The 17,499-nt window shown below is 40.7% G+C and overlaps 1 protein-coding gene across 1 annotated transcript in view; it reads left to right on the top strand.

The window, feature by feature from the left end:
• LOC142203618 (dynein axonemal heavy chain 3-like) overlaps nt 1-17,499 on the top strand; it is a 927,911-nt gene that overhangs the window by 418,821 nt on the left and 491,591 nt on the right. Inside the window, exons 38-39 of the mRNA XM_075274510.1 lie at nt 7,386-7,519; nt 11,120-11,299. Coding sequence (XP_075130611.1) covers nt 7,386-7,519; nt 11,120-11,299 — 314 coding nt within the window. The remainder of the gene's footprint in view (nt 1-7,385; nt 7,520-11,119; nt 11,300-17,499) is intronic.

Below are 17,499 nucleotides of genomic sequence, written 5' to 3'. Positions count from 1 at the left end.
TGTGTTAGAGCAACACCTTGGTTCACATTATTGCCATTATGTAATGCTTTTTCCAGAGCCTTCTTAGTTTTTCTTATAAGTTTGTAATTCGTTTTTGACGCATTTACAGATTGTTCTAGCTCGTATTTAAAGCTATTGTTCTGCTTTGCTCACACGATAATAACATTTTGCCCATGCGATGCCGCGATTTGTTTATACTTTTCTATATTTACAAGAGAGCTGGACGGGGCTCTGTCATCCGATCAGACCTCTCAATACTTGCTTCCTATCCGTCCCTTACTTCCACTAACCAGCTTTTATAACATCCCTCCTAATATTGTATATTGTACTTGATTACACCCGGGCTCAGGGGAGGTACACCTGAAAGGAGTTCATACCTCTGCGCCCTAGGTGTTTTCTAATATATCCTGCTCCCTATACCTCCCCCCCCCTCCCCACCCCTTCCCTACCCTACCTCCCTATATAAGGTTCAACTCGTTATTTTGGAATTGGGTGATATATATTGTACTAACGCAAATTTTTTCTCTTTTAACCATTCTATAAACTCTTAATTTCTCTTGCTTCTCATCCACCCTCCCTCCTCCCCCCCTCTCGCCTTACTATTTACTCTTTCCCTCTCTCCCCACTCATCCACTTACCTCCAGGACGGGAGAATACCAGATACTTCATTCCTCCACTACCCCAATCCGGAACCACAAAACCTGACATGACGACGGTTACAGTGACCTCCCTGAATGCTAATGGTTTGCAAACACCCCAGAAACGACATGGGATACTGAGGTTAGTCACCAAACTGAAGACTGATATTCTCATGTTACAAGAAACGCACTTCAAAATGTCTAGGGTACCAAGCTTTCCTAAGAAACAATTTGACCAATGGTACTTTAACTCCCACCCAACTTCCTCATCTAAAGGAGTTGCTATTGCTATCGGTCGAGACATCCCCTTCCAATATGAACAGATGCTAACAGATGCAGAAGGTAGATTTCTCTTCCTGAAGGGATCCATAGCATCTAGAAAGATCACGTTGGCCTGTATTTATGCCCCTAACCACGACCAAGTTCGCTGGCTTAGACAAACATTATCAACGCTTAGACAATTTGCTGTTGGCGAGTTAATTATCGGTGGCGACCTTAATGTGACAGTCAATCCCCTCCTAGACTCATCGACAGGGAAATCTGCCATCTCACAGATAGCCTTGCGCTCCCTTCACAACTCATTTCAGGAATATCATCTGCTAGACTCTTGGCGCTCCCTTAATCCAAATACGAAGGATTATACACACTATTCTCCCAAATATAGATCCCACCAGAGACTTGATTATATACTGTGCTCAAGCTCTTTACTCTGCTCACTGGTGACATCTAAGGTAGACTGTGCTACACTATCCGATCATTCGCCAGTCTCCACAACCTTTGTTATATCAGAGCTGACTCCTAAAGAATGGAACTGGAAACTCAACGATACAATTCTGGGGGATACTGTATTTGTTGATGATCTAAAACTTAAACTGACAGAATTTTTCCGTATAAATCAGACTCCTGACGTCTCAATGGGCTCCATCTGGGAGGCCCACAAAGCTTTTACACGCGGTTTATTAATTACTAAAGGATCACAACTGAAAAAGAAGTAGCAGGAGGAGATTGACTTTCTTCTCACAAGCATTTCCTCTATTGAAAAGTCACATAAGCGCACACAACTTCTGTCCCTACTAGAGGAACTGACCTCTTTAAGAGAAAAGCTGAAACGTTTTTTTGATAGACAATCGGCTAAGTTTCAACTCTATTATAAATTGAAACTTTACTCCCACGGAGATAAAGGGGGCAAATTAATGACAGCACTAGTTAGAAGGGCCAGAGCAAAATCCTATATAAATGCAATAAAAGATGACTCAGGGAAAGTTCACCAAAAAACAAAAGATATAGCTGAAACCTTTAGAAACTTCTATGAGTGATTATACAATCTACCTTCTCATGTCGAGACTTCTGACCATGCTCAGGCTACATCTGAGTTTCTTCAATCCCTTCAACTCCCTCAAGTATCCCAGGCGGACTCAGAGAAATTACTTGCTCCAATCTCTCTCTTGGAAATGAAAGAGGTCTTAGCATCCTTCCCACTGGGGAAAAGTCCTGGCCCTGATGGGTTTACTATGCTCTATTACAGGAAACTCCAGGATGTCTTGCTCCCACATCTGACCACACTATGTAACGCCTTATTAGCTGGTGAATCCCTTCCTAAACAATCAAGCTTTTATTACCTTGATAGCCAAAGAGGGAAAAGACGCACTTCAATGCGGCAGTTACCGCCCAATATCATTACTTAATTTAGATGTTAAATTTTGGGCAAAACTGCTGGCACTGCGCCTTCGCTCTATCATACCCAAAATTGTTAATGAAGAACAGACTGGATTTGTAAAAGGGAGGGAAGGGAAAGATAATGCCCACAAACTATTGCACTCCATAGCCCTTTCCCACTCCTCCAAAAAGTCATTGGTCCTTCTCGGTGTAGACGCCGAGAAGGCCTTTGACAGAGTCAATTGGCAATTTATGTCGGATACCCTCCGTGCTTTTGGCTTCCCCCCGAATTTCATAAATATGGTCTTCTCCCTTTACAAAGAACCCCATGCCCGTCTGCGTGTTAATGGTACCCTTTCAGCACCGTTCAATATAAAAAACGGCACAAGACAAGGCTGTCCCTTGTCCCCTTCATTGTTCATTCTTACACTCGAAACATTGTTACAAGCTGTTCGTCTCCACCCAAAACTTCTTGGTTTTCAACTGAGGACTAGGACGTTGCATAGTGTGGCTTTTGCGGACGACGTCTTGTTCCTGTCCTCTGACCCTCTTACCGAATTGCCGATACTGACGTCTCTGATGGAAAAATACGGTCAAATATCGAACTACAAACCTAATGTCTCAAAATCCGAAATTCTTGTAATAACTCTTCCAACGGCTGAGAGGAAACTCGCCCAAAGTTCCTCTCCCTTTGTTTGGAAACGAGACTACCTCACCTATCTTGGAATTAAACTCACTAGTAACCTAAGGAATCTATTCGATGAAAACTTTGCTCCTCTCCTACACACTCTCAAGACTGAGCTCCACAGACTCGACATACCATTCCTCTCCTGGTTTGGAAGGCGTAATTTGCTTCAGACATACATCCTGCCCAAACTATTATACAGGATTCAGATGCTCCCCATTGCCCTTCCGCCTAAGTTCTTAAGCAATGTTAGGACCCTCTTCTTACGTTATCTTTGGAGACACAAACCGGCAAGAATCTCACACAGTCAGCTTATTAAAAAGAAGTCCCAAGGAGGTATTCAATTACTGGACTTTAGACTATATTATGAAGCGAATTTACTTTCTAGATGGCTTTCATTAGCAGCTCCAGCCCGCGACTCTGTGACTCGAGAGATTGCTGAACTACAACACGGCCATAACCTCCTCGCTCACCTATGGACTCCAAATCCGAATTATCTCAGGAAACCCACTTGTGATGTTCTTCTGAAAGGGCTGGGGGAAATGTGGCTAAAATGGAACAAAAAACTCGCTCCATCCCCCTCTCGTCTGTGCCCGGCTCATTTAACTCCTAGACTACTTTCACCTCCAATAACGGGCTATGAGGATTTCTGGGCCAAACTTAGCCATCTTTCATTTTCAGAACTCTATGACTTCAACTTCTCACCATTGTCTATCTCTCAACTCAAAAGTTACCTACCTGACACTCCTATAAACCCTCTCCATTATGACCATTTTAGATGGTGCACGGAATCGGTTCCCCAGCGGAAAACCATTTTTCGGCCCTTAACTAAATTCGAGCAGAAAGTGATGACCCCCACCAGAACAGGAAGGAAACTAGCTGAGTGCAAATCAATTCTGAACGAAAATTCCTCTTCGGAGAAACCTTCTTTTCTTGTTGAATGGGAAAGGGAACTCGACCTCAAATTTACTGATGAAGAAGCATCCTAAATTCTAAAAAATTCACATGGTTTTTCTCAATGTGTAAAGCTCCAGGAATCGCATTTCAAAGTCCTTTCCCGCTGGTACAGATCCCCATCGTGGCTATTTTCTCATAATCTTGCAGATACCGACCAATGTTGGCGCTGTAAATCTGAGACTGGAACCCTTCTCCATGTCTGGTGGTCTTGTCCCCTTATCCGCGATTTCTGGGATCAAATACAAACCCAAATTCACAATATCACGAACTCTTCTGTTGTTCTGACGCCTTCTATGGTTCTTCTGTCCTCACCCTCTCCTGATTATTCTCCAAGTAGGAAGAACCTAACTACACATCTACTTGAAATTGCTAAATCTTTGATTCCCCAATATTGGCAACAGCCCGATCTCCCTTCTATCCCACAATGGTCTGCAAAAGTGTCACAAGTGGCTAGATTTGAGGAGATGTTGAGCTGGCCCAATGGAACGCACGATAGATTCCTTCGTACCTGGAAATCCTGGTTGGAGCACTCCAACACAAACCTATCCTCGGACTGATTACAGGTTTCAGATGCCTGTGCGACCCAACTCCCGTCCTGGAGCGTATTTTCCTATTATCCTTACTCCCCCCCCCCTCCCCTATATATCCTATACTACTCTCATTACTCTTTTTCTTACCCCTCCCTAATCTTCTTTACTGTTTTTTCTTTTTATTATTTTTGTTATTGTGATATGTCGAACCTAACCTTGCTATATGAACATATCTTCTTATTGCAGGCTGTCTTGGACCTTGTTAAGACAGTGGTTTTGCAGTTCATCACTAGTTATGATATGTTGTTTGAATGCTATGATGTTATAACCTTGTTTCTGATTACTTATTGATGAACATGTCTTTGCTATTTTCACTTCTGACTATGGCGATTGTATACTTGTAAAAATTCTGAAAATCCTAATAAACTAAGAATTTAAAACAAAACAAAACAAAAAACAGGAGCCACACATTAATGCTAAAATTGGGCAGCCATTTTATCCCACTCTATATAAGGCTATATGAGTTTTAGATAGAACTGAGCAAGCAGTAAAGGTAGAATTCACACCTACCATATACTTATATACATCATAGTTCTCAAATATATAGTTAAAGAAACCATTAAGTGGGACAAATATGCAACATTCCATTTAGAAGATGGAAATAATTTCTCACAGTACTGTACATGATAACACAATAATAATGCTTCCTTCTTATATTGTACTTTTAAGTGAAATTGGTAGTTAAACGCCTATTCATTCACCTTCAATTTCCGCCAGCTGAGAGCACAGATTTTGAAAGGTTGCCTGCTTCCATGTACTTTAGAGTATACAGATGGAAAGTAATATAATTGTTTTCAAATACGTTGCCATATGGTATATAGAAAAGAAAATAATTATATTAATGCTAGATCTAATAGGTTTTATCATACTCTTTTTGTGTCTTAACTTACCTTGATGCATCATTTCATAGAAAAAAATATGTCTGGGACCTCATATTATGTACTTTGGCATATGGTGATGCAGAATGTTCATCTAACATTCACTTTGTAATCAAATGGCTTTTTTGAAGGCTTAACATGTTAATGACAGTGCTAAGATGCTTTCCGTGCAATTAGTCGGACTAATACTTGCCTTAGGTAGGATTTATAGTACTTTGTTTTATATAATAGGCTTATTTGGATGATTTTGGTAAAGCTCATTTCCAACATATTATTGCTATTACTTTTATTAGTAATATACCTTCCAATTTAAAAGGAAGACGGGAACATTGTTCCTATGGGAAAACTTGGATCTTAAGCTGTTAGTATTTTATTTATTTATATTAGAATTTGTTATTGTTCATTTTATCTCAAAATGGAAACAATGCTAAACATTATAGCATGGATATATCATTGATTTTATAACATTAAGATGTGTGGAGAAACACAGACTGCATTGAATTGTTTTCTGAATTTCTGCAAAATTAGATCTATTCAAGCTGTGTAAATTGCATGTAATATAAATAAATAAAACAAACAATTACATTCACCTTTGTATTCGTACCAATGCTGTTTTTATCATATTGGCATACTATGCAGCCACACAGTTAGTGGGCAGTTTAATAAGTAACATTTCTCTAACACTATTTATCATATATACTGGCAACATGAATTTACAGCTATATAAAACATGTAAACATATTAATCTGAAATTAAGACAATAGCACTTCTAGAGAAATAATGAAGGAAGAACATGCAAAGTGGAATGAAGATATATGATACTGATGACTCCATAAGTAATATTCATGGCATAATGAAAAGTTGATAAATTTCTGAGCAATAGCTAGATCAGGCTAAGAAGGGCATTGTAGAAATAAACATGATGGCCTGCTACATTGATGTAGGAGATAAGTGAATGTATGGACACAAAAGTAGATATACGTAATAGGTAGAGATGAGCGAACAGTAAAATGTTCGAAGTTCGATATTCGTTTCAAGTAACCCCTCAATATTCGACTATTTGAATCGAATATCGAACCCTATTATAGTCTATGGGGGGAAAATGCTCATTTCAGGGGTAGGCAACATTCGATCAAATTATACTTACCAAGTCCACGAGTGAGGGTCGGGCTGGATCCTCCGAGCAGTCTTCTCCGTGCTGCGTCCCCGCAGCGTCTTCCGGCTCTGAATTCACTCTGCCAGGCATCGGGCCTGGGCAGAGCAAGCGGACATGCGCAGTCGGCTCTGCCCAGGCCCGATGCCTGGCAGAGTGAATTCAGAGCCAGAAGACGCCGCGGGGAAGCTGCACGGAGAAGACTTCTAAAGGTAGGAGAAGAACCAGCGTGATTGGCCGACTGTATAGCATTCGGCCAATCAATGCTGGTTCTGCATCGAACTTTTACATTCGAATAGCGAGTGGTACTCAATCGAGTACGAGTATTTCGAATACCGTAGTATTCGATCGAATACCTACTCGCTCATCTCTAGTAATAGGTAGATAGTAATAGATAGTAGTTTCTTGGTTAAACTATCCGGATCGCTTTGAATGGTATCGGTTATGAATGCGATCCGAAGACTGAGTTCACGAGAAGGCACTGAATCCATACGCAGTCTTGTGCTAATAGATTACACTGCCTACACGTTTTAATGTATGTGCACTATTTATTTATTATTTCAATAAAAGTTCAGTTTTAGTTTTCACCTAGTCCTTTTGAATTGTTCTGAATATAGTAAGGACAAACCAATTATCATCCCATATATATTTAATTGTATAGATTGGGCAGAACTAGGCCTCCTACACTTACCAAAATTTCAACATCATTAACCGCTATATTAATGAACAATTATGTATATGTAATATCAATCTATGTTTTATTTATTCCATTTTTAACTTCTATAAAGCAATATGTTGATAAAGTATGTTTGCCTCTTGTCTCCTTAGATGATGTGCAGATGTCTACTTCCCATTTCCTTAGATTTTGTGGAAGAAAAATGTAAATTTATAATTCAGACCTCCCCTATGCATCTCACTATGTCAATGCTCAAGATTTATGAATCCTTGCTATCTAATGTCAGGTAAGTTACTGTAACTGTATTTTCTACAGTTAGTTTTCACATAGTAAATATTTCGCCCAAAAAAGTGTTTCAAAATGGTGCCATTAAAGGAATAAAAATTAACTAGCAACATATAACCTTACAATAGGAAAATAAACAATGGAACATTTTCTCTAAGAAAAGGAAAAGGTTCCTGTCCACTAGCCATATAAGAGCTAATTTATATATAACCGTTCAAGGCCATTTAACACAGAAATGTTGGGCAAATGAAAAGTCTGTCCAGTAAATGCCCTCAGTACTTCATTGGGGCTGCCTTTGCATGAATGACAGCATCAATGCGGCAATATGGCATGGAGGCGACCAGCCTATGGCACTGCAGAGGGGTTATGGAAGCCCAGGTTGTATGATGGTTGTAACAACACCTTTGTCCCATTAACCAATTTATTCTATCAAAACAAAAACCAAATGAATAGAGCTAGTGTGAACAGCGGCATAAACACTATAGTATAGACAAATAGTATCAAAATTCAACCATTACATATATAGTATATCTGATAGTCCACAACTGGCATAATAGACATAAAAACTGTTAATTAAATTGACCAATCTGAGGCCAGCTCCAAAGACAAAAAGACAGGGCACTAGCACAGCTGAATTGTTCCCAAATCAGCGTGCTCATAACGTGCAATCAACCTCTTTTTTTTCTTTTTTGGAGGGGGGGGGTTGCACATAAAGTGTATGCTGATACATATGCATATGTATGTTTTTCTATGCAGAATTTATGGAGTGTAGTGACACTTACTACACTATATATTATATATGTAATTTTATGACACATTATATGTGATTTTGAGATGTATCACTTTTATATGATTACTATTTAATTATCTATTTCTTCTGAACACTATAAAAAATGCTTGTATATGTCATACACTTCTTGAAAAAGACAGTGAAACATTGATAGTGTGTATGGGATAATAAAAACCCTCACTTTTTGTTAAATAATACTCTGTAGCGGGGCCTATTTTTATACTGGACCTGCTTGTATGCTTGGACTGGCACCCTTACCACTGCTGGTACTGTTTTTGCTTGGACTTTTAGATAGATAGATAGATACAGTCCTATGAAAAAGTTTGGGCACCCCTATTAATCTTAATCATTTTTAGTTCTAAATATTTTGGTGTTTGCAACAGCCATTTCAGTTTGATATATCTAATAACTGATGGACACAGTAATATTTCAGGATTGAAATGAGGTTTATTGTACTAACAGAAAATGCGCAATATGCATTAAACCAAAATTTGACCGGTGCAAAAATATGGGCACCTCAACAGAAAAGTGACATTAATATTTAGTACATCCTCCTTTTGCAAAGATAACAGCCTCTAGTCGCTTCCTGTAGCATTTAATCAGTTCCTGGATCCTGGATGAAGGTATTTTGGACCATTTCTTTCTACAAAACAATTCAAGTTCAGTTAAGTTTGATGGTCGCCGAACATGGACAGCCCGCTCTCAAATGATCTGAAAACAAAGATTGTTCAACATAGTTGTTCAGGGGAAGGATACAAAACGTTGTCTCAGAGATTTAACCTGTCAGTTTCCACTGTGAGGAACATAGTAAGGAAATGGAAGACCACAGGGACAGTTCTTGTTAAGCCCAGAAGTGGCAGGCCAAGAAAAATATCAGAAAGGCAGAGAAGAAGAATGGTGAGAACAGTCAAGGACAATCCACAGACCACCTCCAAAGAGCTGCAGCATCATCTTGCTGCAGATGGTGTCACTGTGCATCGGTCAACTATACAGCGCACTTTGCACAAATAGAAGCTGTATGGGAGAGTGATGAGAAAGAAGCCGTTTCTGCACGTACGCCACAAATAGAGTTGCCTGAGGTATGAAACAGCACATTTGGACAAGGCAGCTTCATTTTGGAAACAAAAATTGAGTTGTTTGGTTATAAAAAAAGGCGTTATGCATGGCGTCCAAAAAGAAACAGCATTCCAAGAAAAACACTTGGTACCCACTGTAAAATTTGGTGGAGGTTCCATCATGCTTTGGGGCTGTGTGGCCAATGCCGGCATCGGGAATCTTGTTACAGTTGAGAGTCGCATGGATTCCACTCAGTATCAGCAGATTCTTGAGAATAATGTTCAAGAATCAGTGACGAAGTTGAAGTTACGCCGGGGATGGATATTTCAGCAAGACAATGATCCAAAACACCGCTCCAAATCCTCAGGCATTCATGCAGAGGAACAATTACAATGTTCTGGAATGGCCATCCCAGTCCCCAGACCTGAATATCATTGAACATCTGTGGGATGATTTGAAGCGGGCTGTCCATGCTCGGCGACCATCTAACGTAACTGAACTTGAATTGTTTGTCCAAAATACCTTTATCCAGGATCCAGGAACTGATTAAAAGCTACAGGAAGCGACTAGAGGCTGTTATCTTTGCAAAAGGAGGATCTACTAAATATTAATGTCACTTTTCTGTTGAGGTGCCCATACTTTTGCACCGGTCAAATTTTGGTTTAATGCATATTGTGCATTTTCTGTTAGTACAATAAACCTCATTTCAATCCTGAAATATTACTGTGTCCATCAGTTATTAGATATATCAAACTGAAATGGCTGTTGCAAATACCAAAATATTTAGAACTAAAAATGATTAAGATTAATAGGGGTGCCCAAACTTTTTCATAGGACTGTAGATAGACAGACCTCAATGAATGGTCATTGTTTCCTTACCAGGAAAACAAAAGCTTTTATCCACCTTGTGCTACAGTGCAGCTTCCCCTTAAGTGTTCCTAACATTGAAGTGTCTGTGGTTCCTACAGTAAACAGTATGAAATTTCACCCTTCTTCTCCGGAGTGATAGCATTAGCGGTCTCCTGGATGGAGTTAGAGTCATGTATCTTAGCACTAGGTTTTTTTTGTTTTTTTTTCCCCCCTATCAGTATGTCTTTGGAGTATGGGAGGAAATTTATGCAAACAGAAGGAGAACATACAAACTCCTTGCAGATGTTGTCTCTGGTAGGATTTGAACCCAGGACTCCAGCGCTGCAAGGCTGAAGTGCTAAGCACTGAGCCACCGTGTTGCCCCATCTTAGCACTAGTTATCAAGGTTAGCATACAAGATTGAAAAAGCTTATGAGTAGAGATGAGCGAGTAGTATTCAATCGAATACTGCTATTCGATCGAATACTCGTATCGGTCGAATACCACGCTGGAAAATTCCATTGAATTCAATGCAAAAACCTCCTCGTGCTCCTCATCCTGCTACTTCCGGAACTTGGAGGATCCAAGGTGTCAAACGTTGGTTTCCATGGAAACCGGAACAACATTCCCCTTTTTTCCCATAGACTATAATAGGATTTGATATTCGAACGAATACTACTCGCTCATCTCTACTTATGACATAATATATATATATATATATTTTAAAAAAATCAACAACCAGGCCCTTTTCTGCAAACTAACAATCACAAGAACTTGAGTGTCATAATTTTCTTTTGTCCACCACAAACAAAAAAAAATGATCACATCGATTTAGGGTGTTGTTAGGATAAGAACACTAGCATAGTGACAGATATCATACTGAATTATATTTTTACTTTATTTTAGATCTGCATCTAAAATAATTGAAAATGAAGATGGGATACTTGAAGAAGACACAGTTTCTCCAGGATTTCACACAAATGGCAAAAAAGCAACTGAAGATGTCAAACATATGATTGTGGCTTACGGTTTCTTTTCGATTATTTGGTCTGTTGGTGGAATCCTTCATTCAGATTCTAAAGAAAGGTAGGACATTATTTTTCTTCACCTACAAATTATTTAATGAACCTACTGCATACAGGATGGTTATTTGTACCAGTAATGAGACAGTATTGCTAACTATAATAGAATTTGTTTTTCAGGCCACACAGTGTTCCAAATGCAGTTATAACTGCATTCATTTCTGGGGTCATAATTAATTTGTCTTCTCATTAGATACTATCTTATATTGATGTCACTTGTGCTAGTAATGAGGAGTTGTAACTAGGTTGTAGTTAATAGTTTTTTTTACTTACATTTATAAGGGAAAGAATCTGTGACCACAGAAGTGAGTGCAGTTGTAACTGCAATCACAAGACTCTATGGCATCACCTTAAGGCAAAGGCCACATATAGCAAAACACAGCTAGAAAACACTATGAAATGCATCAAGATAGAAATGTTGGATTGCATGCAGTTATGTTTTAGGCAGATATGTAAATGATTTCAGATGTGGTCTGATTAGATACTGAATCTTGCCACAAGAGGACTCAAAAGTGCTTCCCTTACTGCCCTGCAAAAAAGCTCTGAGACTACTTTTCTAGTAGCATAAAACTTGGCAATAGATTTTGGACAGCTAGGTATGGTTCTACAATGCAGATGAAGACATTTTGCCCAGTTGACAGACTTTAAGAGGGGATGCATCATGATAGCCATTTTGTTGAATTGCCCATCATCTAGGACATTGTGACCCAGCTGTTAGTAGGTGTTGGTAGCAGTGGTTATATGAGGGCAAATACACGACAAACAGGCTCCATATGGCCCAGACAAACCACCAGTAGAGAGAATTGTTAGATCTGATGATAAGCAGGAGCAGCTCCCACAATTTCCTTATCCACCATCCTGACACAGGTGACACAGTCATTATACACCCCTTTCCCTTTCTGGACCACTTTCAGGTGATTAGCAGAAGGAAATTGTGTGTCAAGGCCTCTATTGTATGTCCAGTCATTGACAGCCAACCACCATTGCCCTGGTTTGCAGTGGTGTTGTGAACAAGAAACGTGGAATGCTATAGACCAGAATTGCATAAGCTTTAAATGTGAATCCAGGTTTCAGTATGGAGGCCTTTAATCCTGCCTTTTCTGTAGAATGACACCTAGACCCAACTGCTGCTGTGATGATCTGGGATTCCTACTAGTGATATGAGGGACACTAACAGCTTAGTGTATGATATCTTGCAGCCACATATGTTGCTTTTCATAACAGGGCTTCCCACTTGGATTTTTCAACAGGGCAATGCTCACCCACAAACAGCAAAGGTTTCTGTCTCCACTATATTGAAACATTTCCTTGGCCTGCCTAGTCATCAGATTTATCACCAACCAAGAATTTATGGGATCAGCTGCAACTTCAGAATCCCATCCGAGTATTGTTTGTTTTTTTCACTATTCCATTGATTGCAATGGGCGACTCAGATCAGTGAAAATGAATAGGACGTGTTTTAAAAAAAAATCGGAATAAACACAATGAAGGAAAAATACTTGGATTGCACACTCGGTCATGTGCAGGAAGCCTAATTCACTTCTTTTACTTAATGAACATAGTACAACCTCCAGATCCCCCACTGCTCCTTAGAATGAAGAAGCTGCTCTGCTGATTTAACCCTGAATCTCCTTCACCGATCCTAACAGCACAGTAGTCTCCTGACCACCTGCGTTTTCCTACAAAGCCAGGTGGCTGGAAGCGCTACCGTGCAGAGAAAAATTAGAAGCAGCTGCAGTCATAAACTACCACTGTGATGCTTTGATTTTCAAGATCAGTGGGGATTCAGAGATCTTAACAATACGACCATGGCATCTGAGTGGTTAGTTTCTATTTCACTCTCATTGAAAGCAACAGAATAGCTTTCCTGTTGGGAGATTATGGGAGCTGTATCATAGCTATGGCAGCCAGGAGATTTTTTAAGGTACCCAGGTCTGTCCGTGTGGCAGGGATCAATAGTATTATAGTTATTTCAGAGTGGACTTCAGTATGGTAGTATTGTAGTCTGTGGTATAAGCGATCTAATGATCACCATTTCAAGCCCTCTGGGAGAGCTGAAAAAAACGTAACATTTTTAAAAAGTCACCCCACTTTCACTAGATCACATATAAAAGCAAATAAAAAAATAAACATATTAGCAATCTCTACGTAAGAAGATGCCCTTACTATTAAACTATAAAAATGTGCCCCATTTATTGCTATTTTATTATAGGTTTGAGTCCTTGAAAAAATGTAATAAAAAGTGATTAAAACGTCTGATAGTCCCCAAAATAGTATCAATAAAAACTATAACTTTCCTGACAAAAAGATAACTCTTACACACCTTCATACTCAGAAACTTAAATAAGTTATTGGTGTTATTGATGTCAATATGGCAATGCATAGAAAGTTTCCTTACCAAGTTTTTATATTTTTAAATCCATTAAAACATTTGATATCACAGTAATCATCAAAATTAAAAACAATATGTCATCTCACCTCAAATCAAGAGCAAAAAGCAGATATATCCATACAAAAGTCAACGCAAGCATACAATACTCCGGTACCAGGTACTGATAAGAAAAAAAGTGATGGTGCTCCAGCATCATGACAATTGAGATATAGTAAACAATCCAAAAGTGGAAAACAAGAGTGGCAGAGCATGTGACTGGTGCCACGAATAGGTTTACTTTTTGTAGTAGTGGTTTGTCCAGACTTTCAAAATACTTCAGGGATGTACATGTTGGGTGAATGAATCACCTGTTGGTATATGCTTTTGAAAAAGTGCTATGGCCCCAAAGAAGAGGTGAATGGAGATGAGCTCTTCTTACAAGGGAGGCTTTTTGGATCCTGTTTTTATAAACATGCATGGTGAGAGGCCTGAATTTTACATTGTATTTGAGGTATTTATTTTTATATTTATTATTATTTTTTATTTTTTTTAACTCTCAGGTATGATATTTTCTTCTGCAAAAATACAGAAAACTGGCAGATAACACAGAGCAGTAGAACAAACTACCTAAATCTCACACTGCCCTGGGTGAGTCTAAGACTACCCTGACATCTCCACCAGAGCCTGCTGCCAGTCCAGATGATCTTGGCAACTACAAGCTAAAATCAGACTAGTAAGCTCCAGCAACACACAGAAGCCAGGAGAGAACAGATAATACAAATCAAAATCAGGAATACACATGTCCAATCCGAGGTCAAGTCTGAGATTTCCTTGTAAAGCCAAATCAGTAAGCATATTCAGTAAACAAGCCAAAGTCATCCACCAAGAACACAGCAAAGAAACAGAAATGTTCTGAGCACATGAACCTAGCTAGTAACGATTAATTAATAGTAGGCACTGGGGGGATCTTAGTGCAAAGTTTAAATACCTTCCTAGCCAGGGCCGGCGTCAGCGCACGGCATAGTCGGGCAAGTGCCGGGGCCCACAGAGCCTCTGGGGGCCCCCCGGCACTTGCCTGTCACAATTTCAGCTCATCGGCGTCCGTCCGCCGATGAGCTGAAATACATACGCGATGCAGGAGCTGTGAGATCAGCTCCTGCTTTAAAGCTCCGGCCCCGGCTTGCGTGTGTAGGCGCGATGACGTCATCACATCACGCCTACACACGCAAGCCGGTCCGGAGCTAAGCAGGAGCTGATCTCACAGCTCCTGCATCGCGTATGTGATTGGAGGGAGAGCGGAGAGAGGAGCGTCGGGGGAACGAGGGAAGGTGAGTGATGTAAGTGTTTGTTTTGTATTACATATTAAGGTGAAACATAATGAAGGGGGCCCATGAAACTGGTGGGCAAATGAAGGGGAGGGGGGGAACGGCATGACACTGGAGAAGATGAAGGGGGTGGGGAGAGAACGGCATGAAACTGGGGACAGAGATGGAGGGGGCCCAAAGAAACTGGGGGGCAAATGAAGGGGAGGGGGGGGACGGCATGACACTGGAGAAGATGAAGGGGGTGGGGAGAGAACGGCATGAAACTGGGGACAGAGATGGAGGGGGCCCAAAGAAACTGGGGGGCAAATGAAGGGGAGGGGGGAACAGCATGACACTGGGGCAGATGGAGGGGGGGGGGAGAACAGCATGACACTGGGGCAGATGGAGGGGGGGAGAACAGCATGACACTGGGGACAGAGATGGAGGGGGCCCAATGAAACTGAGGGGGCAAATGAAGGGGGGGGGAACGGCATGACACTGGGGAAGGGGGTGGGGAGAGAACGGCATGAAACTGGGGACAGAGATGGAGGGGGCCCAATGAAACTGAAGGGGCAAATGAAGGGGAGGGGGGGAACGGCATGACACTGGGGCAGAGACGGGGGACATTAAACTGTGGGCAGATGAAGGGGGAGAACGTGATGAAACTGGGGACAGAGATGGAGGGGGGACATGAAACTGGGGACAGAGATGGAGGGGAGACATGAAACTGGGGGCAGAGGAAGGGTGTATATGAAACTGGGGGAGAGATGGAGGGGGGCATATAATTTACGGGTGACTGTAGGAGGATTATACTGTGTGGGAACACATAATAAATGAATGAGAATGGGTGGAATCAACATAAAAGAGGGCGGAGCTAAACTTGCCGCGGCGCGCAGAGCGCGCCGCACATTTTGCCCCTCTTTCTACTCTTTAAAAGATTGGGAGGTATGGCGTTGGTGACGCCACACTCCTGCATGACGTCACTCGCTTCATCTGCAACGCACAGTGTCTCGACTCCCCCACCTCCTTTACAAGAGGGCCCACTGAGGCTCTGTCGCCCAAGGGCCCATAAAAACCTGGAGCCGGCCCTGTTCCTAGCATACATGATTAAAGAAAGGGTGGCTCTCTGATGAATTCAGAGCCGAACTATTTGCAGAGCCAGAGAAAACTTCACATGTTGGCATGGAAACCTAAAGTAATAGTAATGATCAGTGCCATAGCGAGGAGCATACATACTGAGAATCCTAACATTTTATTTGCATTTATAGACATAATTTTGATTTATATTTCAAGTTAGAGTAGGACTTCAACTTTGAGGATCCCCCGATACTTTTTTTAAAACTTAGGAGCTGCATGTTTTTTTTGTAAATAATGTTTTATTGGTTTTTCAATATAAGAACATACAGCAAATATAGCCGTGAACAAGGATATGTTAATCATACAAATCTGGTATTTATAAATCAGTCATGAAGCAGCCAGTATGACATACAAAGAGTAATGAACCATAAAATGAGCTAATTAGATCATGTAATGATAAAGGATGAAAAGCATTTCAGCATGGCAATGGGTGGCCAACCTTGAGTTCCCATAGGTGGGTGCAGGTAGCATTCTTGGTAAAGGAGTACCATGGCTACCATATAGAACGGAATATTGGGTAGGTATGAAGTTCTAAACGGGAGAACTCCTCCAATCAGGCTATCTGTGACATCTTCCTGAGGAAATGTGAGATTGGGAGAGTGGAATCTGACGCCCAATAAAGGGTTATTAGAAATTTGTCGACAGTATCGACACTAGTTGGAGCCAGAGCCGTTTAGAAGATCTAAGAGGGAGGATAGGTCACAGGTTCAGAAATATTCCTGCAGGGAACAGAGGAACACAGACACCACAGACTTGGTCAAGTATCTGATGCACACCAGACCAGCATGAGGTCATGTTCTTGCATTCCCACCAGATATGGAGGTAGGAGCAAATAGTTAATAATATTAATAAATTTTATTTCTATAGCGCCAACATATTCTTCAGCACTGTACAATTTGTAGGGTTTAAATACAGACAGAAAGATACATTACAAAAAAAGTCAATTCACACACTGGGACTGAGGGCCCTGCTCGCAAGAGCTTACAATCTATGAGGTAGAGGGGGTGACACAAGAGGTAGCAGGGGTGGCATTGCTTATACAGAGGTCAGACAATGTTGTAATAGAGGTTATTGTCATTACACAAACATAAAACTTTATGAGGCATCACTAGTTGTGCCCTTTAACATGTGGATAGAGCTTGGACATATAAAGTTAGCCTGAAATGGCATCATATCATGTGGGGTAATATGGGAGTGGGGGCAGAGGAGGGTTACATTTTGGGGATTCTAATTATGGTACAGAAGGGTTTACATTAGAAATTGTGATGGGCCTGTCTGACAAGATGTGTCTTTAATTTGCATTTGAAGCTGTAGAAATTGGGAGTTATTCTGATTGTCCAGGATAGAGGATTCCAGAGAAGTAGTGCAACTTGGGAGAAGTCTTGTATACGA

Source organism: Leptodactylus fuscus, chromosome 5 (genome assembly GCF_031893055.1).
Source record: "Leptodactylus fuscus isolate aLepFus1 chromosome 5, aLepFus1.hap2, whole genome shotgun sequence".
Taxonomy (NCBI): Eukaryota; Metazoa; Chordata; class Amphibia; order Anura; family Leptodactylidae; genus Leptodactylus; species Leptodactylus fuscus.
This window is presented reverse-complemented; position numbering and strand designations above follow the sequence as displayed.